The 26,173-nt window shown below is 41.6% G+C and overlaps 1 protein-coding gene across 2 annotated transcripts in view; it reads left to right on the top strand.

The window, feature by feature from the left end:
* Window positions 1-26,173, top strand: part of LOC143354412 (uncharacterized) — a 331,754-nt gene that overhangs the window by 52,069 nt on the left and 253,512 nt on the right. Inside the window, exon 2 of one of the 2 annotated variants that reach the window (XM_076788465.1) lies at window positions 12,236-12,331. The exons of the other annotated variant lie outside the window; for it this stretch is intronic. Coding sequence (XP_076644580.1) covers window positions 12,311-12,331 — 21 coding nt within the window. The 5' untranslated portion in view covers window positions 12,236-12,310. The remainder of the gene's footprint in view (window positions 1-12,235; window positions 12,332-26,173) is intronic. 2 annotated transcript variants of the gene reach the window in all.

The following is a 26,173-nucleotide window of genomic DNA, read 5'->3' as shown; positions in this document are numbered from 1 at the left end:
CTCGCGGAATTCTCCACGCGATAAAAGAATTCGTTGTGCGGCCGAGGCCCGGGGATTTCGGGGGCCCCCGTTATCGCGTTTCACATTTTTGCATTAAACCACGAGCGGTGGGTAGGGGGGGGGGGGGTTGCACGTGTCGCGAAAATCAAAGGGAGGCCAGCGTCCAGACAACGGAGGGGAAAAACCTGAAAAGACGAAAATTTAAGAAAATACAGTCAAACCTGTTCTTCTGCGGTAGATAGGGACAGCACAAAAAAAAAATATTCAGGAACTTCCAGAATAGCTATCTCACTTATAAAATATGTCAAAGATTCGCGAAATAGCGAGAAAGTGCTTTCCAAATAGAGTAAATAATTCAAGTACACATGGAAAGATTTAAAAAAAATTTAATTTCTCATTTTAAACATGGAGAAATTTTCTAAATGCACATAATTCATCTTCTTGTGATGAGAACATTACAAGGGTGTTATAATGCCAACACCGTTGGCATTCATATACCGCATAAAAAAAAATCGTACAAAACAAAAAAAGGTTTGACTGTACTCATTCGAAAATGCCGCATTTTCGAACGCCTGTAAAAACGTTGGAAAATTTTGCTCGCAAACGAATCCACCACGGATTCGAAGTTCGAAGCTTCCCCTTTCCAACGATGTCTCAAAAATTGCTGTACAATTTTTTTCGGCCGACTTATGAATGAAAAACCCGAATGGTACCGTGAATCGGGTAACGTGAATGGTACCTGATTCACGTGACCAGAATTCTCATTTTTGTCCCATAAAACAGCCAAAAAAATCGCGGATCAATTTTTGAGGCGTCTTTTTAAAGCTTCAATTTTGAAATCTGTGATAGATTGATTAGTGAAAAAATTTTTTTAGAGACGCAAAGCGATGACAAAATTGCGGGAAATGAGTCCGGGTTTGGTAAAAGGTTTTTGGGCAGCGGAAACGATCGTCATCGGTTTTTCGATGACGCAGAGGGAGCCGGATGACACTTGGTTCGCGCTAAACGTCGATATAAACGTTGATTATTCCGAAAGAGGGCCAGCTCCGAGCTCGGGACCCAATTATACCGATCCTGAGAACCGGTTCCATTTTCGGAGCCATCTTCCAAGGTGACTTCTGATCCCGTGTTAGGGCCCTACTCGCTATACTATCGCTGACAGTCTTCGGCAAGGAGAATCACTGGCCCCGGCTCTCTCGCTCCCGAATATCCTTTATAACCTATAAACTTCCGTTGTCTCGCGTCATCGAGCCCTCGGAACGATAATGACGGCCACGTTCGCTTTCGTTTCGGCAGGCTCTGTTCCGCCGGGCCCCGAGCATGAATTTAATCTATCCACTCTTCTAATATACTGCACTGTCTGTCGTAAATATAACCAACCATCCCCCCACCCCCCAGAAATTTTCATAATTTGAAAGTAAAATTACACCGTAATATCGCTTCTTATTGCCCCGGATAGTCGAATCCAAATAAATATTCATAACTGTACCGGTAGTTTATTGTAATGAGCAGCTGGACGGACCGACACGCTGTTTAATTAGCGTTTCGTAGACGTCACTATAACGAATGTGTCGCTCCACTTTATTTTTCACCTCAGTTCCGCAAGGTTGTGGCGTAATTTTCTAACGGTTGCACGAACTTCCAAAATGTATTTTCGAAATTCAGTGATTCCATTAATTGCATTTAATATCGATCTCTGTTGGGTTGGTAAATAGAAACGCAGTGGGATGGTAAAATTTCATCAAAATACACAAATATATTAATAATAATTATATTATTTATTTCTGTGTTACTAATAATTATATTATTGATAATAATTGTATTATTTGTAATTAGTTGACTGCGGATTGTTTGCATTTATGGCAAAAATGTGTAGTTTAAATGCGACCGAAAATCGAAAAAATTTGAGAGTTGTTATTTTCAGTTTTTTTGAAATTGTTCAAGAAAAAAAAAGAATTTCTACTTGGACCTAATATCTTGCGATTGACGTAGACAATTTTTATTTTTCAGTCTAACAATTACATATTAAATAGTTATTAGCATAAATTTGAGTGTGACCCAATAGTTGACTTAATGGTTAAGTGAAACAAATTTTAGAGAGTATTTTCAAACAGACATTCTTCAACTACTACAATCGGCAAACACCGGTGAATAAATCAATGCGTGAACCGTTTAAAAATTCAGTGAAATCTGCGCGGAAAAATTAGATAAAAATTCCGAGCCGGGTTTGAATATTTCAGCGGCATTATTGTTTAAAAACACCGGCAGTCCGTATTTATTTCTCTGTTGGCTAAAAGCGTTCTCGCCCGGACGTGCAAATAAATCGCGCGGCGGCGGTTTCAACATTAAAATTTACATTTGAACTCTAATTTCTCCGGCATCCGAAAAAAAAAGAACATTATTAACAGTCGTTCGCGCGTGCGCTCATTTCGAACGTGTAATTGCTTTCTCCGTGCTAGTTAAAAAAGCAAAAAGAGAAAAATGACGGTGGACGGGGGCGGGGAGCGGGGAGGGGGAATGTTTCCGCGCATTATACACACAATGTCTGCTCTGTATGAATTACTTTCGCAGCACGGATCTCGCGGTGAATTGCAGTAAAATGCGTTCCACTCGGTTTAATCGAAACGAATGACCCTCGAGGAGAATTTAGTCGCCACCAATGCGATGAAAAAGCCTGGCAAATAATGCGTGCAATTAACCGGGCCGTATTTCGATCGCCACGAGCTTTTGCGCGACCGTTAAAAATACAATCCCTTTCTTCTTGCCGTATTCATCTGTTTATTCCGTGTCGAAAATGTCCTCGGAAATTATTATAAACGATTCTCTCTCTACTCGACGGACGACGCGCGCACACAGACACACGTACGCGCGACAAATCCCCCGACAAGGGGACGTTTTGCGAACTTATTGACCATGCTGTGTCCTCCGGGAGTCCGGCTGACCTGGATTGCAACTGCACTTTTGGCAGTCGATGCTGTATTCGATAATAAATATTAGTTTTCTTGCGGGGAACGCGGAAACATCGACCGTCCAATCGGAACGCTTTTCACCGGACGTGATGCCCAAACAAACGAAATTGGCTTAACAAAACTTTTCCAGAAATCAATGCAAATGCATGGTTCGTACCCTTATGCATATTATGACGCATCAACGAGATTATTCATTGAATCGGGCAGGAAATTTATGAAATTACGATTGATCGCCACCGATCGAAAAAGTAGTAATACGAACAATACAAAGAACGGCGAGGTTAAAAATCAAATTTTATAAAATTCTCTCACGTATTTTGCAATTGTAAATCACACTTCTGAATAAAATTGAAACTGCTTTGCGAGTTGAAAATTTCATGTGCGTCTAAAGTGTGCATAAAGAAGAGCGGAATTACAATAAATTTTATAAGATCGTCCGAGTCGTTCATTTTCCGATTACGAGTGAGATAAATGAAAATTGAAATACAGCTGCGCGAAATTCGAAAATTTATATGCAGAACGGTGGACTAGAATTAAAAATACATTTTTCAGCCGCATGCTCTCTGACTTAAAATCGCGCGTACCTTCAAAATAAATTTAAAACCACAACATTTTGTTAACTAACGTGATATTCGTGCAGTTGCGAGAATTCCGAAAATCTCGCGGTCCTGTGTGTCTCGAGTTACGGTAACCCGAGGCAAAAATGTGCGGAATAATTGGGAACGGAGCAAGTTGAAATAATTTTAAAGCAGATTGGTTTCGTTATAAATTCTACGGATTGTACACAGATCGTAAACAGTGAATATTGTTTGCGCGAACGTTTAGTACGACGGCAACGATGTGTATGTAGTATGCGTACGGCAGCGTGTCGGTTCGGTTTCAACCAATCGCGTGTTTCGAATGCAAAGAGCCCGCGGAGCGATGGAGAATTATTTAGCGGCGCATATTTCTCGAACGATTGACAAAGACTGCAAACAGAGAAAGAAGCTGGGACCGCAAAGGGTTAAATGCCTTCGCAAGTGTAGCGTGAGGCGATGCGCTGACGAGTCAAGTGTGCCTATTCGCTGATTCGTGTTACAGAGAGGCGAGGAGAGGGGTGTGCGTGTAACGTACCTCAGTCAAATTCCCCGTATATCGTGTATCGAGCCTGCATACACGTGTATCCGGCCTTGTGTGCGTTCCCCTGTGTTGATTCACTCGTGTATACACGCATACATTCCTCTCCCGTCGCGTAGGTGAGCTCCGAGTAGCGAGGGACTCGAGCCTCTCGCGATCAGATCAAGAGTAAATCAAATTTTCGCTTCCCCTTACAAAACTAGAACATCGTCATCACGCTCACGATCTTGTCTATTCACTCTGTATACTCTGCGCTCATCCTAAACATTATATATTTTTAACCTTTTACACTCTGCAACGTTTCTTTTTCAAGTGCCTTTTCACATTCTTTTTATTTTTTTTTAAATTTTGTGCAGATGAAATTAATCCTACTTAGAGAAATTTACCCATTTATTTTTCCTGCATATTAATTTTTAACCATTAGCATCTGTTTGCCCCGAAAGGATACATTCAGCAGAGAAAATGGACGAGGATTAAAAAATATTTGAATATTTGAATATTTGAGGTGTAAAAAATATTTGCATAATGGTATAGCAGTTTTTCGTGAGTAATTCACTCGTGCGTGAAAATAATTAGTATAATAATGCTCTGCAGCGTGCAGAAGTGGAAATTTCGATTTTAAAGCATCTAATGCTCCAAAAACGTTGAACCATTTTTTTTTAACAAAGAGCTTCGCGTCTCTCAAGAATTAGAAATAGTAATTTCCATGCTGATCTCGTATCATCAACAGATAAGACGGTCCAATCGGCAATCTCATCCGATTCCCGGGCATTTTTCGAGGGTTCGAAGCAGCTCGGTGATTTTCTGGATGAAGCCGTTCGCTCGCTCGGGAGCCAGCCGGTAATTTCGTTTTAAAAATTGAGGGATATCGACGGTTGACAGAAGTGTCGAGGAGGCTTAGCGTTTTTCTCCCGTAGTCAGCGAGATGTTTAAAAGGATTAGGGGCTTCTTTAAAAAAAGAATTGATTGCAAAGGCGAAACAGAGGGGCGGACCGCGCGCCCATCGCTATTCAAGAGACCCTCCACGTCGACGTGTGCGCGCACGTGTAACCTAAAGGCTGTCTCACAAACAGCCGCCTGCGACGGCCATCTAAATCCGAGGGAAAATAGGAACAGCCCGTGCGAGAACGTGTTTGTGTATCGATTTCGCCTGTAATATACCGACGAGATCCGAATAAATCTTCGGACCAAACCGGGGTGACCGCGTAACGAATACACGTGCAAAACTGAGTGCTCTCTCTCTCTCTCTCTCTCTCTGTACTCCAGTATTTTCATCCTAAACATTCTCTTTAACCAATTAGGGGGACAAGGGCTAGAAAAGTTTTTTAGAGTCCGGTTTTTAATTTTTACTGCAAGAGTCTGCGAGGCCCAAAAATTGAATTTGTACTGTTTCAATTTGATTTAGATTATTTTGGAATCCCCCAATGTATTTTTGCTTTAAATACTCGATTTTACCAATTAGGGGGACAAGGGTGGAACATGTTCCTTAAAATCTGATTTTTAATTTTCCAGTGCAGGAGTCTACGAGGACTATGACTACTGTTTCAATTTGCTTTAAATTATTTCGGAATTCCTCGATTAATTCTTGCTCCGAATACCCGATTTTATCAAGCAGAGAAACAAGGGTGGAAAAGTCTTTTGAAATCTGATTTTTAATTTTCCAGTGCAGGAGTCTGCGAAACCTATGAATTGTATACTGTTTCAATTTTTTTCAAATTATTTTGGAACCAGTACGAATTGAAGTTGAACAGAAGTTTCTTGAAATCTGCTTTTTAACTTTCCAGCGCAGTAGCCTGCGTGGCGAACGAATTGAATTTGTACCAATTTGCTTTAAATTATTTTGGAGTTCCTCAATCAATTGGAACCCCCAATTGAACGAATTACAGTGTCCAGGGTTAGGTAGGATGTACGTGAAAGGTTAGCTTTCGACAATCGGCACACGAGAGAACCGATTCCGAGCCGCTCGAACCTCGGATATATCGACCGAGAAACTCCGCCGAAATAAATCGTTTCGTTTCGGGTCGGAGGAATATTTGCTCGGGGAAAACCGTGTGGCTGGCTATGTAATAAACCCATCAAGAACTTCCTCTATACCACTGTCTGCGCCGAAGACTCTGCATTCAACGAACCCGATATTTAAACCGAGGCTCGGTCTGGCCGGGTGTCAGACACTCCGTCATCCAGCGGCGTCAAATTATCGCAGAACTCGAATCCAATTATTTTGTTTCGTTCCTTTCATCGTTAAACCCGGCGGGCCGCGGAAGACCGGATTTTACGGCGTCAGTTGATACAAAATTAATGCCAGAAACGTTGAATAGTCGAAATACCGATTCATGATTTTTTATTAATAATTGCAAGCTTTATTTTACATTCTATCAACCAACTCGCTTATCTTCGACAGAAGCATCTTCGTAATTTTATCGTCTATAAATCAAGAAAATTTAAATCCCGTTACCGAATGGCGTAAAATTATCGCAGAACTGGAATTCGACTGTTTTATTTGTTTCTCTTCATCATTGGCCTGGCGATCTTCCATAAATCTAATTTTATAGTGTGAATCAGAAAAATTCAGTGTCAAAAATATCGAACGCTCGAAATACCTCTTTGTTATTTTTTATTAAAATCGTAAGCTTTATTACGGATCGAAGTAATACATTTTTAAAGTGTACCCACAATTCCAGTGTCTATAAATCAGAGAACTCGAGATCCTCCATCGAGTGACATCACGTTATTACAATACTTGAATCTGGTTACATATTTTGCTTCGTTCTATTAATCATTGACTTGGCAACCTTCCAAAGACTTGATTTTATCGAACCGTCGTCGCTCGTAGCATAAATTGAAGAAGATTCATGCAGAAAATGTGAAGGAGTCTAGTTCATCATTTTGTTAAAAATTCGAAACTCTGATCAATTTATTTCGCTTCTAATTTAATATTCACTCCACTGTAAATATAACTCGATCAATCTTATAACAACATTCCCAACACTCGGATCAAACCTCGCGGTGCTTTTAATAATTTTATGTTGGCCATCGTTAGAGCCATTCAATTTTTCACTTACCAATTTTATTTCACATATTTTTAAACTCTGTACAGGTCATAATCCTCTTATTGGACCTAGTAGAAATAGTGAACACGTTCAGTGCCACGCTAATGCCCACAAAAATCACACAAGGTCAAAACAATATAAGAATACAAATTTTCACACCGCACAGATCCTAATAAAATTTGCTCTACTTACTAGCTTCTACTAAAAATTGATTTTGTGAAGTTTCTGCGACACCCAGCGACAGCGAACGAAGGAATTCGAAATTCGTCGTTTACCGTCGCAGCTGCAATTAAAATCGGCTTAGCCGTAAAAATATCGGTGGATGGATCGGCAGAGAAAAACAAAAACCGTGGCGTCTATGTTGACCGTTAACGACCGGTTAATTTGTTTTGCCGGGTTAACTGCGAGGCTCGACTTCATTAGAACGAGTCGCGGTAATTCGGTCCGGGTGGAACAGTCTGCGGTGTTCTACATTGAAATAAACCAGTCGTAATCACGGCGAGGATAGTCGACTATCGGGCTTTACTATCTCGTGTAAAAGCCCCGAAGTGGACACGCGGCATAAAGAGCAACCGGGGGATTGGTTGAGCATAGTGGCGGAGAATGATTCTCCACGCGAGGAACCAAGCGAGGAGAACCACTGGCCGGAGAGTCGTTAAACACCGAGCCAACCGAGTCCCATTTACAACTCTAATCAAATTATCCCGATAAAGCCAAGAAAGCAGGAAACTCGCCCGTTAAAGGCAGTTTCTTAATTCCCTCTCCTAAAACCGAGTGCCAGCCAGGCACCGTTCGATACAAAACGATCATTGTTCCCTTCGAATATTAACAGAACTACCCCAGTAGCGGCAAAGTGCTCTCTCTCTCTCTCTCTCTCTCTCTCTCTCTCTCTCTCTCTCTCAACTGCGAGAGAATTAACAGGATGGGCATCTTCTCTCTCTCGCTCCCTGCCCGAGCAATTTCGTCAGCTCTAATATTTAATCGCCGAGGGGAAATATTAAATAATAAACGTTCCGCGACCGGAGATAAAATAAGACGCTGCTCGCTGGAACGTGAAGTTAATCACGAGAACTATGCAACCAGGCGGGCGAGCAACTATCCGAACAACTTTCTTGTATCGCATTTTGCTGGAAACACGGATACTCGATTTCTATGTTAATATTTTATTCATGCAAACACCGATCGGCTATTTCTATTTTCTTTTCACCGGCGCGACGGGGGGGAAGACGCTTTTCTATATTCCGTCGGCGAGCCGCGAATATTTCTTGGTTGATGTTGTGCCACAATTTTCGAACACCTTCCGCAACGGCCGTGCCGAACATGATGGATTGGATACTTTATTATTGTGTTTTCCTTCGGACACGATACGGTCGAATTTTACGATCTTTTCACGCGGGAAATTAATTTTAAATTACAACCTGCTCCGGGTTGATCGATAACCAGATCGCTCGTGTTTATGCAAATCGTGTGGAGATAAATAGGAGTCTACTTCCTGTAGTCATTATTTCTATACATGCGCGTGGCTCGAACATTTCTATGAATGCTCAGAAATATTTTCTAAGGTATCAATAACGGAGCACCGAAATTCCAAAAAATTCCACTGCTCGGAGCCCCGAAATTCTGTTACGAAACTTATAAATCCTCCGCTTGTAGATCTCTGTAGCTCACAAAAAAAAAAAAAAAAAAAAAAATTCCCAAAAACGCCGAACGCTCGAATCACCGAATTTCGACGGCAGAGCGGAAGTCGCCAAGAAAACCACTGCGACGAATGCTAGTCCCGCGACAGAATGAACAGGGTCCCGGGGGCCGGAGAAAGTCACACGATGTACCGCGTATCGTTCATCTCTCGGTTATGCATCGGTCCTTTATGTCCCGCGGTGAGTCACTCTCGGTGTGACGGTAGCTTTAAAGTGCTTAGTAAAACTCATTCCGAAGAGGGTGGGAGCGGGACGGATAGAAGTGGTTCGAAGCGGAACAAGGACAGGGTTGAAGCATCTGGAAGGGAGGGAGAGGGACAGGAGAGGAGGACCTGCAGCAGAGAAAGGGAGAACGAGCAACAGGAGAGAGAGGGGAGGGATACATGGACACACGTGGTGTCGGGAAGGAGGGGAAATGGGTGCGAGAGAGAGAGGGAGGAACGTGGGAGAGAGAGACAAAAACAGAGTGTGGCAGAGTGAGACAGAGGGAGGGAGAGGGAAACGGAGTACAACAGAATGAAACAGAGTGAAACAGAGGGAGAAAGAGAGAGGAACAGAGCGAGGCGGAATGAAGCAGAGAGAGAGAGAACAAGGGATGGCTTGGACAGCTCGGTATATATGCGATTACACGCGGCGAGGGTATACAATGAGACAAGGGGGCTGGGGTGGGGGGAGGGGGCTTCGGGGGCCATTGCCCCATATCCCGTCTTTTTTTCGATCCCTCGGGTGCACGCCACTCGTTTTTCTTTTCCGAAAGCTAGCCCGAAGACTAGTCTCGGCCCGGCCCGGCCCGACCCGGCCCGTTTCCGAAATTGTTCGATTCTAGTTACTTCGGGACGACTTTCGGCTCGGACCCGAACCTGATTCCTGTAGGAAACGCCTCGTGCACGAAAAACTCGGGTTTAGTGTCCTTCTCGGTATAATTTATTCGATTCTACAGCTGTTTCTTTATTTCGAACGGCTGAATCAATAGGAGTTTCGAGGGACGTAATCAGTTACAGTTCCTCATTAATTTTGAATATTATTTTCGTTTTAGCACGAGGTATGTTGTCGGAAATGTTTGTGAAATTGTTGATCCGCGTGAGTAATAATTTAATACGACGGGACTGCGGATTTTATGGCAAAAACGAGTAAATCAAATGCGGGGCAGCGAATGCGTTGAAAGAATTGGAAAAAATACTGTTGTACAATTTTTAACTGACTGAAAAATAATTTTGGTAAGGGATTCATTGAAATTATTTGGAGGGGAGAAACAAATGTCCTGAGCACAATTAAGTAACAACGTGGAACTGTTTTCACCAGAACAGGAAAAGAAAGGCGTTCCTCTGATTTTCGAGCCGGGGAACACTAGAAACAAAAGTACCGTTTTCAAAAAACGTTTCACAAGGGTTGGGCTCTCTTTTTTATCTCTCTATCGGCCGAGACGAGTCAACTCGTCCTTTATGCCCGCCCAGCATTCCTCGGCCGTTTCTCGGTTTTCTTATTTAGCTGCCGGAAATTCTTTAATGCCGTCATTATTCCTAGTAGCATAACTTAAATCATATGTGCCCGTGGTACGCCTCGAGAGTTCAACGACCTCGAACGAATTTTATTCACGCTTAATTGTTTTTACGGTGGCACCGATGACTGGAAAATCACCGGTTGGATAGGTTAATTAGGCTTTTCATCCGTGAGAGACGCACGCGCAAATTAACACTAGAACTACCGCGTGAGTCAAAATGACTTGCTCCTAATTTTTTCGTTTAGTAATATTGTATTTATAAATATGTTTCCATCAGAAAATTTTTCGATAAACTTCTCCATCGAAGTAAATATTTAAACGGAACTGGTACGAAATCTGAACAAATGCAATTTTGATGTTATTATAAGGCAATATATACCGGTTGCATTTAGCGCATGGTTGTTCTAGTGTTAAGGAGCATGCAGTTCCGAAAAGAATACTTTGAATCGCGAACAGCCGAGGGACTGTTCGATATTATTTATGTTATCTAATTTGTTCGAATCTCCGAAGCGAGAGACATTACGGGACCGAAGTTCTTGATTGTCCGCTCCACTTAGAAATAAATGATTTCTTTAACGCGGTTTCATCGCCGCTGCAACGACGCCGGTATCCATCTTCCTCGTAAAATTAAAAAAGAAAAAAAAAAGAGAAAAGTTCCGTGAACCAGGTGATCCGTCAGACACCCGAGTATCCACTTAATAGAACACAGCAGGGAGGTTAGGTATTTAAACAGCAATTAAGCTGAACCTCGCATTTCGCGCGAATGTTATTCCGTTTATCGTTTGTACGATCTCTCTATTGCATCTGCTAATGCTTGTATAATGGAAATATTATTACCGTTACTATTATAATTACTATTATTATTATTATTGCGATTACTGTTATTATTATCATCGATGTAGTTATCGCCAGAAATTACGGAATCTATCATCGTATCAAAATTAGGCTATTCCCCCCTCACTCATTTCACGTCCAATATATTCGAAGCGCGCAATATCGCATTTCCACATTATTGTTCTTTCGAATGCTGTTTATTATCGCCGTGAATAATGCAAGCCGTTGTCGTGTCAAAATTAAACAATATATCGCGTTGCAGCAGAATATGCGTTTCGGACGTTGTAGTTTATTTCTAACAACTAAAATAATAATAATAATAATATCGTATTTATGCAGGCACCGAGCAGAGCGCCGCGCGCGCGCGCGCACCATGAAGTCGGAGCGAACGGGGAAAATAAAGCAAGAGTAATATGGAAATAAAATGAGATAGAAGTAACGATGTTACGCGAATAATAAAATGATGCAACTAAAATGAACTGGAAAAAGGAAAGACAAGTAAAATGGAAAATAAATGCGGCATACGTATTCCCCTGATATTACTATCCCACCCGGTTTTTTGCATGTGCCGAGGGCGCGCGCGCGCGCGCGCACGGTCTTTCGAGGCGGGGAAAGCTTTTCAAATAAGATTTAGTACGCCTTATCGTTTATTATATATATATTTTTCTTTTTATTATTTCAGCTAGCCGCGCGGAATAATTCCATAGTTTTTTTATATTGCTTATTAAATTCCGGATAATAAAAACGTATTTTTACTGGAACCGTATAAAAACGGCTAAGCCGGGATTCTTCGCTTTATGCTTCTTTCTGCATGTTTATGTCTGTCCTTCGTAGCGGAAACGAAGATGGTTTATAAATAACTGTTAATTTAGTTGTCGGAGGGTCTGCTCCGATAATTCCGTATTCCAAAAGGCGACATAATTTTTAAACTAGAACAATCGATTTTTCGAAAATCGAAATATAATTAAAAATTACTAAAAAATTCAGGAATTGCCTTATTTTCAAGTTTTTCATAAAAATCCGCATTGATCGCGATCGACACTGTACAATTTTCTGTTCTGCTTGCAGGTATGGTGCTCCTTCAATTTGTTACGACCATAATTGTGGCGTTATCCGGGGACGTGAATACAAAAACGATAGAGAATGAGGGTCGAAGAGTTCAAGGTAGTATCGTTTAAATATCAGCGGGGCGAATATTGTTAACAGGAAAATATCGTGGTTCTGACTTGTTGGAGAATTTTCGAGAGGTTGATATTAGACAATTTACCGCTGAGAAAACGACCATTAGTTCTCGTATCGATGGTGTGTGCTCGAGAGAGCCAGTTTCCCCCCCCCCCCCGTATATTTTGTGGAATTGCTTGATCCCGCTGGAAAGTTAAATGACGAAATACGTCGATCGAAAGCATTCGGAGATTCCTTTAGTCACGCCCACGCGCATTGGCGCAGCCTCATTCGATATCGGGACACACACAACGCCTTGTAGAAATATTTGCTCCGTCGTGTACAGATTTTTCCGCCGGTCTAAAAGGACGCCACCCGTCGGGAAAATTATTATTTTTCAACTGTACCAACTAGATCAAAATGCATCAAATTAATTGCACTCTATTTTCATTCTAAAACTACATTTTTCTTCCGTCTTAGAATATTTTCTATTTATTCGTACGAAACTGATCTGATTTCCACATGTAATATTTAAATGTTTAGTGATCTATTAAATACAAATTTTGTAATATTTTTTGTAATTTCTTTGAAATAATTCCACAATAATTTCTAGTGGTGCTTCAGAGTCACCACTCGAGTGCAAAGTGCTATACGATTCTTTCATTTCGTGAAACCGATAATTAGACTGCGGATGTTTATGCAATTTTCAATTTTTGGAGACGAATTTTAAGAAAATGGAATCACAATTTTATTTTTAGTGGGAACAAGTAAATTCTAAAATTCTAAACTTCTAAAATTTGTATAAATGCACAAATTTCCGCAGTCTACTGATACTGTACAAGCAATACAATTTTTGAATAGCAATTTTTTGTGGCGCTTCAGAGTCGCCATTCGACTTTTGAAGCCCGTTTATCTACCCATGAAGTTGCAGAGACCGCTAAAATATAATCGCATATTTCTCATTTTTTATTGAAACAGCACAAAAGCACATTACGTCGCATTTTATTGGCAGAAAATCCGCGCGTTTCCATATTACGTGGACAAAAACCGGTCCCGCGCGGCGTTGATAATCGATTGTGTGTGTTTAATTCGATCGAATATTTTCCGCCTGGGCGCATCTGTTGCAACGGTTTCCATTGAATAGAAACACGTCGAGCGGGAATTTAATTAAACAAACATAGAGTTCGTTGTTGCGAACTGTATTACGCGGGTTTGCTGTCGTCGTTGCCGACGATGATATTAAAGTGTACGGAAAGTTGCGGGAGTTCTTGAATATTTTATGAGACGGGCAAGAACAAGAGAAAGAAACTGAACCACATTTATAGAAAATCGGATCGTTCTGCGCTCTCCTGATCGTTGCAATTTACTTTTCCTAAGCTCCGGCACCGTAAAAACGGGATCTGCTACAACTTCGTTGTTGTCCTACCGTGTTTTTAATCCCCGGACTCTTGCAGTCGACAAAGAACGAGCAAGTTCATTAATTATGTAACAGATCGATAGTTGCAATTAAACGTTGCAGGCACACGGCCCTTCTTTTTTCTCCTCGGAGTTCCTCTTTTTCTTCTTCTCCTTCTTCTTCTTCTGTTTCTACTTCTTCGTCGTCTTCTTACAGTTTGCGATTCCAGAAGAAAATGTTAACGTTTTCCGCCCTCTTTTACGTAAACGAACTCGAATCAGCGGAATTACTTAGTGGAGTCTCCCTTTTTACGGCTGCCGACTGCGATTACACGAGAAATAACTTAATTTCGTCGCTTTATCGGCAAACAATTATATAATTGGCCTTATTGTGGCCCGCGATTAACCTGGAACATCGGAGCAGGTATTCTTCTACTCTGTCCCCCCCCCCCTCTGTCTCTCTCTCTCTCTCTCTCTCTCTCTCTCTCTCTCCCACCCTCCGCCTATGCATTATTTATAATAACCGCGGCGCGCCGTTCAATATTTATGAACAGTCCCGTGCCCGCTTAAACAATTTACTCTTTGTCCGTTGTATAATTGCCGACTCGCCGTGTTCGCGATTCCTAGTCGAATGAAACCATTGTCTCAAAACAATATTCGTTTTAACAATACGCATTTATATACAACTGTACACGGTTATGTTTATTCTGTCCGATCGAGCTTCGAATGTTACTCGATATCTTCGAAAATAATTTCCAGCATCGTCGAATGGTAAAGAGAAGCAAACAACGGAAGGGGTTTCATTGTGCAAATTTTATGCAAAACGAAACTGCACAGTGGAAAAGAACTTTATTATCTGGGATCCGAGGAGATCGAAATATTTCGAAAACGTAATAACGTCAATGTTCGTCATTTAATCAAATTGTACGATCATCGGTAACAATAGAAATCTGAACAATAGATGCAGGAGCAGGATTACTGTCTGAAAATACCACCAATTTTATTGATTATTGAATATTACTGCATTATTTACTTTTTATTTTTCATTTTATTACCGAAGGGTTGAAAAGAACAAGGTAAATATTGTTTAATTCATCGTCCGAACGAAATAAAATAGAGCGACCATCGGTAACAATAGAAACGTAAACAGTAGATGCAGGAGCATTTCATTGTCTGAAAAAATAAAATACTGCCAATTTTATTAACCATTGCTGGAGGATTGAAAAGAACAAAATAGGTATTGTTGGCAGCAATTTAATTCATCGTCCAAACGAAATCGAATAGAACGACCATCGGTAACAATAGAAATCTAAACAGTAGACGTAGAATGCGTTTGGCTCCCAAAAACAAAGCAATTCTCCTGTTATTCGGGGCACGTTGAAAAGAGCAGCATCGTTCAAAAAAAAAAAAGAAATTGCAAATGCCAAATAAAAAATTCAATTCCAGCCTATAATAAAACAAAAACCGAGCCAGAAAGAGAAAGCTCGTAGTCAACTTAATAAAAAAATTCGATTCCGGGCGATGGAATATTCCGCGGGAAAAAAAGAGACAGAAATTACGAGATTAAAATTCGGCGGATGCTTCGCTCCGGAAAGAGAGAGAGAGAGAGAGAGAGAGAGAGAGAGACAGAGAGAGAGAGAAAAAAGAAAACAGCTTTGTTATAAAATCTCTCCGTTGTTCCACCGTTGCGTTGTTTACGAACTAGAAGAGAGTAACGATAAATAGAGAGAGAGAGAGAGAGAGAGAGAGAGAGATGGGCGATGAGTTTTTCGGTGCGGCTGCTGGGTGTCTTCTCATTCCCGTCGCGTCGCCCCGTTCTAATTGATCGATAAGCAAAGTAAACAATCTATTTTCGTCTATAGTTTTATCAATCGGCGCGTCGAGTCAAGGATACCGGAGAGAGCGCCGGCACACATTTCGCGCTCATGACTATTAAACAGTTCTCGTTCACTTTTCGAGCCTCTGCGCTCCCGTTCGCGCACCCCTCGCGGCCAATTTGCATGTTAGTTTTATTTATAATCGCCGGCCGCGATTAATCACGAAATAAAGTGCAGGATCCGCGAGGCCCGTGGCGGCCGTGTTCGTCGATCGATATTTTCGCATCCCGAGCATCCCTGCAATCCCTATAGTACCCGTACATCTGGATGATAATGAGCGAAACTGAAACAGCAGCCAGCTCTCTACGAAACAAACTCGCTCGCCTGTTTGTTTCTCGAGCCCTTCGCCAGCCCCTCGTTCTCACCCCCGCTTCACCCCCGGACCTACGCTCTGTGCGCGCCCGCGCGCGCGTGTGTGTGTGTTCGATCGTTTTAATTTTAAACGCCGCGCCCGATTCCGCGAAGTCGAATGTTCTTTGTTTCGCCGGGAATGCGAATCTGCGTGAAAAATGGAACTGGTTCGCTCTATGCTCTTCCATTCGCGTTTCATGTCTCGGGATTGTTTTTGGATACCGGACATTTCTGGTAGCAGCAAGATATTTTTGGTTACTTCATTGTTAAGCAGAATTCTATATATCTTTGCTACGTTATCGCGCGTGCATATTCGAAAAGTAGCAGTAGAACCTCGTTTATAATTTTAAAGATTCGACCCTTAGCACTCGAATGGCGACTGTAAGGCGCCACTAAAAATTGCTGTATCTTTACTCAAAATATTTTTTACACTATCAGATTTGTTTGTATTTAATAAGTTGCTAAACACTTCGGTATTGTACGAGTAAATTGCTCCATTTTCATATGCATAACATGAAAAAGAAAAAGAGAAATATTCCGGGTCGGTAGAAATGTTTCGTTTTGGCGTTAAAATAGCTTCGAGTGCAAAGGGTTAAACAAAATTCGCTGAACATCCGTGTTATTTCTGTTAAACTGAAATAAAATTCCACTCCTCTAGGAAGGCAATAACAGTAAAGAAAATTGTAATGTAACGGGTTAACGCCTCATACGTAACTGCCTAATAAAGGAGAAACTGCTTTTGTCAGGAGTGTGGACGCGTATTCTGGAAGCAGAGTCGCCAGATCAGGGGAATCGACACGAATCGAGGGGAGAAAGTTACCCCCACTCGGCTAGTACCGGATTAGTCACGTGACATTCTGACACATGCCAGAGACGCAACGCGTCACGTGACCGGCCCTCGGCGGAAGCGTGGGAGGGGAACAGAGTCGTAGAAAGGGAAGGTAGAGTAGGGAGACAAGTCTTAATCTGAGCGACTCTGGCCCGTAGTACCGTAACATTCCGGCCGTTGCGCCTCTTCGGGGTTTTATGTAATAGTCCCGGCTGTTTTTCCTCAGGGGCAGGGTGCCCTCTTCGCTGCGGGGGCGTACAGGGGGCCCGCCTCGAAAACACGAGAAAAACGAAGAGCAGAACCTCGGGGGAACCTTCGAGCCGAAAGCGAACAAGGAAAAAAGGGGAAGCTGCGCGCGCGCGTATTACATTTAGGGACACGGGAACACGATATTCTCATAACACCGGATTACGAATTTTTCAGCTACCGTCGCTGCACAGAAATTACTAGTCATCCCCTCCACCTCCTCCCCTCCCGCGAAACCAACCCCACAGATGACCGCTTTCCACCCCTGATATCGGACACAACAGCAATTACAAACTCAGGAACCACCCCTTTCTTCTGTGAATACGCACCGCGAATTGTCGTTTCGCTTTGATTAATTTGTTATTTTTTGGTGGACTTGTTTTCGGCCGTCTCTGCAGCGATTTTTATTAAATTTGATTTAACCTTTCTGCCATTTCTCTTTTGGATTTATTTCGTTTTTTAATTTATCAATTTATCTACCGAATCGCTCTCTAACGTGAAATTCACGATTTTTGTTGACTTGTAATTTTTCTTCTGCATTCATTACGTTTTTGAATTTATCAGTGAATTTTAGTGAATCGTTCTTTAACGTAAAATTCACGATTTTTATTTGAAACTTAACTCTTTCATTTTTGATTTGTAATTTTTCTTTTGGATTTATTTCGTTTTTTAATTTATCAGTGAGCTTTATTGAATCGTTCTTTAACGTAAAATTCAGGATTTTTATTTGAAACTATTTCTGTTGACTTGTAATTTTTCTTCTGAATTAATTTCGTTTTTTAACCGTCCCGTACAGCGAATGTTGTGCAATCGTTCTTTACTGTCTATTAATTGGCTGTTCTCATTTAAAAGTCATGTAATTTTCTTGATTCCGCAGAGCAGTTTTTACCGATTCTTTTTTCTGTCATATTTTTCTGAACTCGTTCCATCTGAATTGATACAGCGTATTTTATTTAACTACTCTTCGATTTTTATCAACTTGTAATTCTTTTTCTGAACTCGTCCCGTTTTAATTGATCTATCCTGTGAATTTTATTTAATTGCTCTTCCATTTTTATCGACTCGTAATTCTTTTTCCGAACTCGTTCCGCTTTAATTGATCTGTACAGCGAACTTTATCGAACCGTTCCGTCGCTTTCACTAACTTGTAACATTTCTTCTTTTTTTTTTATCGATCCGCGAAGCGAATTTTATTGAACTTTATCTAATCTACTAAATTTTTGTTTGACTCGATAGACTTCCTTGTGTAAGTTCGAATCGATAAACAAGTGTTGACTCCGACGTGTAAACATTTCATCTTCCGATCTGAATGAAACGATAAAACACGTTGACGTTGTTGTGCAACCGTTTAAAAGACTCTCTCGTGTCTCAATTCATAAATAATTCCTCTTCGATGTAAATTAACAATTACGACACGAATTAACTGCAACCTTTCAATGGAATAAGTTGAACTGGAATTTGTAATTTTTCGCAGAGATAGATGTTGCTTCTTACGCAAACCGCAACAGTATGTATAATTCTGCGCTCATTCCTCGTTCGGCAATTAATACAGTTTATTCTCATGATGCGAGATAACAGGTTACGCAACAGCCGCGGTTAGGATTTCTGATTCTTCGGATGTTTTTTTCTTTTTTTTTTCTTCTAATAATCTGCAAAATTCACAGCTTCGCCGGTGGATTCCACGTCGGTGGATTACGTAAGCAGGATTTATTAGATACGATAAGATTACGAGGCAGACCAAGCGTGTGCTGCAAATTAAATTTCCACCTACCGTCTGGTTTTTATACGTTATTATTTACCCTAAATGCTTATGGTAATCGTATCCACGCCGTACGAAAGCGCAGGGGTTTCAGGGCATATGGCAACACTCGATGAAATCCAGGTGGCCCTTGTATCACCTGCGTGCTTTTACATTAGCGCAGATAAAACAACGTGAAACGCTATACTATCTCACCGACCAATCCAATAAACATAATACTTCACTCAGCCTCCATTAAACTTCCTCCGAAAAATTTTCAAGGAGCACAAACATTTCTTTTTTTTCCCCAGATAAGCGCAACATATCAGGAGTTGCGGCATTTATTAAACACAGAGAAAAATATTGAATTTTTGTTTACGGTACTACTATGAAAAGCAAGAATATTTCACCGATAATTGTTAACGTTACATTAAAATTTTTATACATCTCAATTCTTATCCATGGAATTAAATGCGAACGATTTAATTGCTGTTTAAAACCGTGATTAAATTTTCTATGGTAAATGTAAGGAATAACATTTGGCGATGTTGTTCGGTGGCAATGTATTCGGGGGTTGCAAAGCACAATCTAGAGTCTCGTACAATGGCGGGGCATAGCCAGAGGCGGTTGGCGAACTTAACCCGTACTATACCTAAACTAACAGAGTATGCATTCCTGCAACAAATTACTTGAGTATATTATTTCAATATACTTTGCGTCCAACGAATTTGAAACACGAAGAAAAAATGCTCCGTTAAAATTCACCTTAAAAAACTACTCCTATTCTTTATTACATTATCTCGAAGTCGTGCATCTAGTGTCTAGCTCCTCGAAGACGAAATATAACTAAAGAACGAGGCACAATAAAAAGAAACAAGAGAAGCAGATAAGAGGCTTATCTTTATTGTTCAAACTCTTAGCGGTCGAGAGTTTAGAGCCACTCGACGAATTACTTTAACCGACCAAAGTAGTCGTAAATGTTCCTCGATTGTGAAACTCTGTAGCTGTATTTTTTAAAAACAGAGAAAAGTAAAGCATTGCAAATTCTTCGTCGAGATTGTTATCGAATTACGAGAGATCGTTGCATTGTAATACGATGAAAAAGTTGCATAAAACGACTGTGCATATTCATGCGGCAGTAAACGTACAGTCTTTTTAAACAATTTTTTTTCTTTTGTTATCACAGTGTATAGGGGAATTACTGCACATTTACTGCCTCGTAAAATACGTATGTGGGTCGTTTCACGGCAAGTGATCGCACTGTACACATACACACGGGATTTTTATCAAAATCCACGTGCTTGTAGAGCTACGTGTCCCCGATACAATTTTTAATTCCTCGATATTGTTTAAACTTTCCAAGCTGGGAGGGCTCCACCGTATTCCGTTACGCGGAATGATACCGATCCTGATAGCCGGAGGTAACGCATGGGAGTTTAGTCACCTTTAATCGTCCCGCTTCACGGTATTACACCTTTCCCGCGAGCCTAATTACTCGCAGTTAAAGGATCAACGCTTATGAGCGGCGCGCGGATGCCGTTCGCACAGAAAACCGGTCGGTCGCCTGAAGCATAATTGAGCGTCCTGTCGCAAAAACCGGGCGGAGTCCCATCGTCGAAGTTGACGGAATAGTAAACAAATATATTAGGGGGACCCATAAGTAATCAATTATTTTGAAATCTAAAACAAACTTTGTAGCAGATTCAAGTTTTTATTTCTTAATTTATTATACAATCTCCATCATTATCAAGGACAGGCTTCTCGATAATTCTTGTATACTTAATTTTGGATCAGCTTCCACTAAAGATTTTAGGGTGTCATTATCAAATTCAACTGGTCGTCCATTTCGAGGCCTGTCAGAGAGATCATAATCACCAGCAGCAAACCTTCTGAACCAACGTTGACACTTGTTCACCTTCAATACATCTGCATAAACATCGCAAATTTTTGTTGTTGTCACCGTTGCATTAAATCCTGCATGAAAATGAAAAAGTATGCAATGACGAATATGATCCTCGGAAGGTACGGACGCGCCGCCATTTTATTACAGGGTTGTAAAAAGAAATTATACTTTTTCGAATATTTTGAACACAGGCTGCTTCACCGAAAACTGTAAAAGAACACGTGTTTCCTCTTCAACGATCGGTACAGAACTAAAGGCAAAAGAAATTCTTTGCAAATAATTGATTACTTATGGGTACCCCTAATATCTACTTAATGAAGCAACGACCGGTTTTCGCATTTCATCTCCGCTAGATAATTCTTTTCCTCGTAGCGTTGTTTCAATTAACCGTTCCAAACGATATACACTGAACACCCACGAATGTCAAATATTAATTTCTAATTTAAATAGTGATTGCTAAACGATACACTGAACACTCACCAATGTCAAATATTCATTTGCAATTTAAATATTAATTTCTAAGCGGCGCACTCGACGCTCACGAATGTCAAATATTCATTTCTAGGCGACACGCTCGACACTCACGAATGCCAAATATTAGCTCCTAATTTAAATATTAATGTAATTAATGATGATGGAAAAATAGAATAAACGATATTCGAGGCAGACGCATTTAGCATGAGGCGCTCGCATTAACAGCGACAGGGGTGCTATTACACCGCAAGAATCGAGCAATTTTTTAAATTTCTAGCTACTCGGATCCATTCGCAAGGTCTTCAATGGTAAAAATGAGCGTTCATTTTACGTTAGAAATTTCCAACGACCTAGGAGACGAGTATGACACGCGCCGCTGCTTTGCTGGGAGGGTTTCGGCCGTTCTATTTCGATAAAGAGGGTGGTTGTCGCACGGAGGGGGTGCGGATGGGGCGGTTCTTCTGCTCATTAAGTTCATAAAGTCATTTGCTCGACCTATTTTCGGAGGAGACGCGTCTCCCTGGGGAGATTCGTCTTTTCTCGCCGTGTTTAAAGGGTCCCGGGACCCATGGGGAACGTCATAGGGCCCATAGAAATTGAAATAGAATTCGTACCGTTCGTTTCCGCCACCCTCAACCTCGCTATCAAATTTAATCCGCCGTCGGAGCGCCGGCCGGCTGTGTTTGCACAGGCGGAAGTAAATTTGCAGTCGACGGCGTTCCGAGTGTATCGATTAATAATTCATTAGCGTCACTTTGCAACGTCGCGTCGGTTTGCACCGGTACCCAATTAATACCAAACATTCTCCGATCGAACATTCATCGGACGTATCGATTCAACGGAAAAGTGGTCGAAAAAAATTCGATTCTTCTTTTCATCTCCCCCCCCCCCTCTCCTTCTCTCTCTCGCACGCGCGTTATTTTTCTGTTGCTCTTCGTCGAGATCGTTTTATTGTTGCACTCTACATGATTCATTCGGTAAACACTGTCAGCCGTTTAATGTAATACGTGTCTGTCGTGGCACACTGATATAATCAGCACTGACGTGACTACTCCCTCCAGCGCCCCCCGCTCCAAAGGCACTAAACTCTTCGAACGTGTGCGAGCCACGTAAACTGTTACAAGCCGTTTCTTGGGAAACTATTAGGCGAAACTACCGCGCTCTCCGGACTATCAGCTAGCCAGGATATAGTCTGCTCCCAGCGAAATTCACTGGCCCTGGAATTTTTCAAAGCGATCTCTTAACGCATTTTTTAACTGCTTACGCTCGGACACTCAAGTTGCCAATTAGTCGACAAGCATTGTACGAAATAAACATTCTCTGGTCGAATTGCACCGAACTGGAGCGGAATAGAAATTTATTTTTATTTTTCAATTTTTGCTCTGAATGGCTATTATTTATACATTTAAGACGATTTCTGCCAAAAGTTAAAGTAAAAGAAAATTGATTATTGTTTTGCTCAATTGAAAAAATATCACTATTTCGAGCGTATTTAGTTCTTTTTATCCTTAGTGAAATTTATGTGCATGATCCCAAATGGGGACGCAATGGGTTTAATAGGTTAAAAATATTTTTAAATTCTTCTAACGTGTTTGCCGTATTAAATTACATCCATTTCCGTCATAAATGCGCAAAGTCGGCTGTCAGTGTGTAAATAAACTGTACGGCGATTATGCTTTATATATATTTTGGTTGCTGCATCATTCTATTAGACCGCGTTGCCACTTGCGTCGACTCTCGTGTATTCCTATTTTCAGCGTCCACTCGGACGCATACAGGGTGAGCAGAACGGATAAAATCTGGTATCTGCGAGCACGTAAAAAAGTACTAAGTTGTTACGTTCTTAATTGCGACGGGTTCTTTTCTTGTTAAATTGATCCAGTTCGCGGTGACCCAGCCGACACTTTAATGTAATTAGAAATTGTAATTGGCACGGTTTCTTGTCTCGCGGAACGGATCCTGTGTACTCAGCTGGTCGCGAACGCGGTTACAATCGCGAGTGTTCCGTGTTGTCGACGGTTAAAATTTCGGTGGAGTTTGTCGCGTTTTGTTCGTGCCACCCGGTGCATTCGAACAGAGCCTAAACCGTCCATTGAATTCGACGGAAAATTATGAACGCCGGGATATAAGGAGGAATTTATTGGCCGGTTATTTTTCGCGTCCGGTCGCGTATCGGTACAAATGAAAATTTATTGGGGAAACTATTAAAATTCCGTGAGTGATCCATCAATTCTCGCCGGCGAGATAAAATCGGAGATAAGATAAGCAACGGAACGGCACAATCAATATTTATAAATCCGAATAAAAAGATTCGCCTCGGCCACCACGCCGGGTCCATCGGGTTTCCCATTCCCACGCGTCCTCTCCTCCGATTCTTTATTCACGAAAGAGAAAGAGAAAGAGAAACAGAGAGAGAGAGAGAGAGAGAGAGAGAGAGAGAGAGAGAGAGAGAGAGAGAGAGAGAGAGAGAGAGAGAGAACGGTGAGTCGGGACGCGTTAACCCGTACACGCGTTTGTAACCTCTAACCGTGTACAGTTAGAGTAAGAAGCTACTGCCACCGAATTCGGATGCTTGTGTAGTATGTAAACGGAATTGCAAGGCACGCTCGAGATCGTTTGAGCACCGCTGGCCAACGGCTGACAAGCGAGCATAAATAATAAGCCGATCGGCACGCGGCCGCGTGCTTGTCTCTATAAAACTATAAACGTATAAAATGCGTTGGAACGAGACACTGGCAACGAGGCGACTGTTAAAAACAACGAAAACATTGTCAACGAGGACTATTCACCGAAACAATTATGCTCAGGAAAATGTTTCGAGAAGTCGTCCTTGAAAGTATTATTCTATTTACATTGTTTTTCACCGTTACTTAATTACCGGTGTTAACAGTGAATTGTTCGATTGTGGTCAAAATTTTGATCGACCGTCCTAGAGAACGCAAAATGAATCATTATTTGCTTATATTTCAGTACAATCCGATAACCAACGTTGTGTAACTGTTGTCAGTAACAGAGAAATTTATATCGTTGCAATAACCACAAGTTAACGACCACTGCCAGTAAAATAAAATCAATCCTGAATTACCAGTTACGTGAATTTACAACGTTTGCGCCAAACCTACCAAACACGAAACGTGACCGGCGTGTGCGCGGAATTCTAAAGGTGAGAAGACAAATTTTATTCAGATTTTGTTCTCAGGATATTACAAATATATTGGAATAACGAAGTCTATTGAATGAGAGCGTGCGAGAGGGAGAATTACAGAGAAAGAGAATTGATTAAAAGACAATTAATTTCCCGTTGAAAAATCAACGTAAAAACACACCGCCGTGCTAAAAGCGCCAAGCTGCTCACACGTCGACGTCGAGTATCGCTGCACCAGCGATCCGTAATAGACAGAGAGGTAATAAACAAACCCGCTAGAACCGCTCGTCACGTTTTATCAAGGGGGGCCCCTGCGAACAAGGATAACAGCGATAACGACAAATCACCATTGGGGGGAGGAGAATGAGAAGGGGTACGAAGAGGAATAGCCTGGGGTACGATTGAAAAATAAAGATGCAGCGGACGAGAAAGAAGAAGAAGAAGAAGAAGAAGAAGAAGAAGACGAAGAAGACGAGAAACGAAACGGACGCGGAGGGGAAAAAACGAGCAGGAAAAACGGAGCCGATCGTTTGAATGAAAGTTCGCTAATGACCGAGCCGCCTGCGTACGCTTGTCAATCGAGAGAGAGAGAAAGAGAGAAGGGGGAGAGAGAGAGACAGAGAAGGGAGAGGGAGAGAAAGAGAGAGGCCGCTTACATAATTGAATCGATAACACGTGGCTTGGCGGGGGAGGGGGGACGGAATGAAACGACGACAGGGAGAAAGCGAAGAAAAAGAGTCGGTGTATGGCAGCCGCGGGATGAGCACCGCTGCCATAACTATTTCCAATGTTTTAAGAGTACAGTCCGCGCCAACAGTTTCTGCAGCCGGCCGAGAGACACGGCCTGGCTCGACCACCAATGGTATTTATAGCGTTAATCTCGTTTCTCTGCCACAGCTGCATCGTCTGCGAAACCCCCAGCGCCATTGATATCGCAATTGCATCTACCGGCCCTCGTCGTCATCTTCTTCCTCTTCTTTTTTTTTTCATTTTGCACCCCCCCCCCCTTTCTCCCTCGTCGCTCTTTTTCTTCTTCCTTTTGCTCCCCTCTCGCGCCACCAGCCCCGCCCCCCGCCGTTCGATCACCGCCCCCTTGCTCCCCCCCACCATACCACCCACCACGTGTCCCATCGAGTCAACTCCAACTGTTGTGTGTGCATGGATTTTCGTGGCGCGCGTTCCTCGGCTTCATTATTTACCTACTCTCGTGTGTGTATACGAGGGCGCGCGTGAGAGTGTACGCCAATTACCCGTTCGCGCGTGCAACAAACCTGCCAAATATTTCTCCGCTGTATCGACAGACTATCACATGCGCGGCAACTCGCTACGTTTATGGCGGACTGTTTATGATACTTCTAACTAGAGCGAATTGCAATATTTGCATCCTCCGTCGAGCCTCTTCGACAACACTCCTTTGACATATTGATATTTTCTTGCTGAAAACATCGAGATTTTAATATTTCTTTTTCTTTCTTTCACATTCTTTTATTACATTGTTTATTTTTAGTAAACCAGTATGGGTTGTCGAACCTTTAATTTGTTATACTACTAAGTCTTTCTTAATTTTATTCTACTATTAATTCTATTGTGATTAGACTGCGGATCTGTATGCGAAATAAAAATCGCATTATTTTTAAGCTACAGAAACTACATAGACATTTATTTCTTTTTCTAACCTACTTGCATCATTAGCGTATATATACGTTCAATTTTCCTGGTCGCTATCTCCGGAGCGTATGTATACGCTCAATTTTTGTTTTCTTATAATGCTGAGATATGAAGTTCTTTTGCTTGTAGTCATTCTTGTAGTTAAATATAATAAAAAAAAAGTTTGGTGATAAAGGCCTTCTTTTCATATTTCCTTAGGGTTGCAAATGGGTTAATAAT

Source organism: Halictus rubicundus, chromosome 5 (assembly GCF_050948215.1).
Source record: "Halictus rubicundus isolate RS-2024b chromosome 5, iyHalRubi1_principal, whole genome shotgun sequence".
NCBI lineage: Eukaryota > Metazoa > Arthropoda > Insecta > Hymenoptera > Halictidae > Halictus > Halictus rubicundus.
This window is presented reverse-complemented; position numbering and strand designations above follow the sequence as displayed.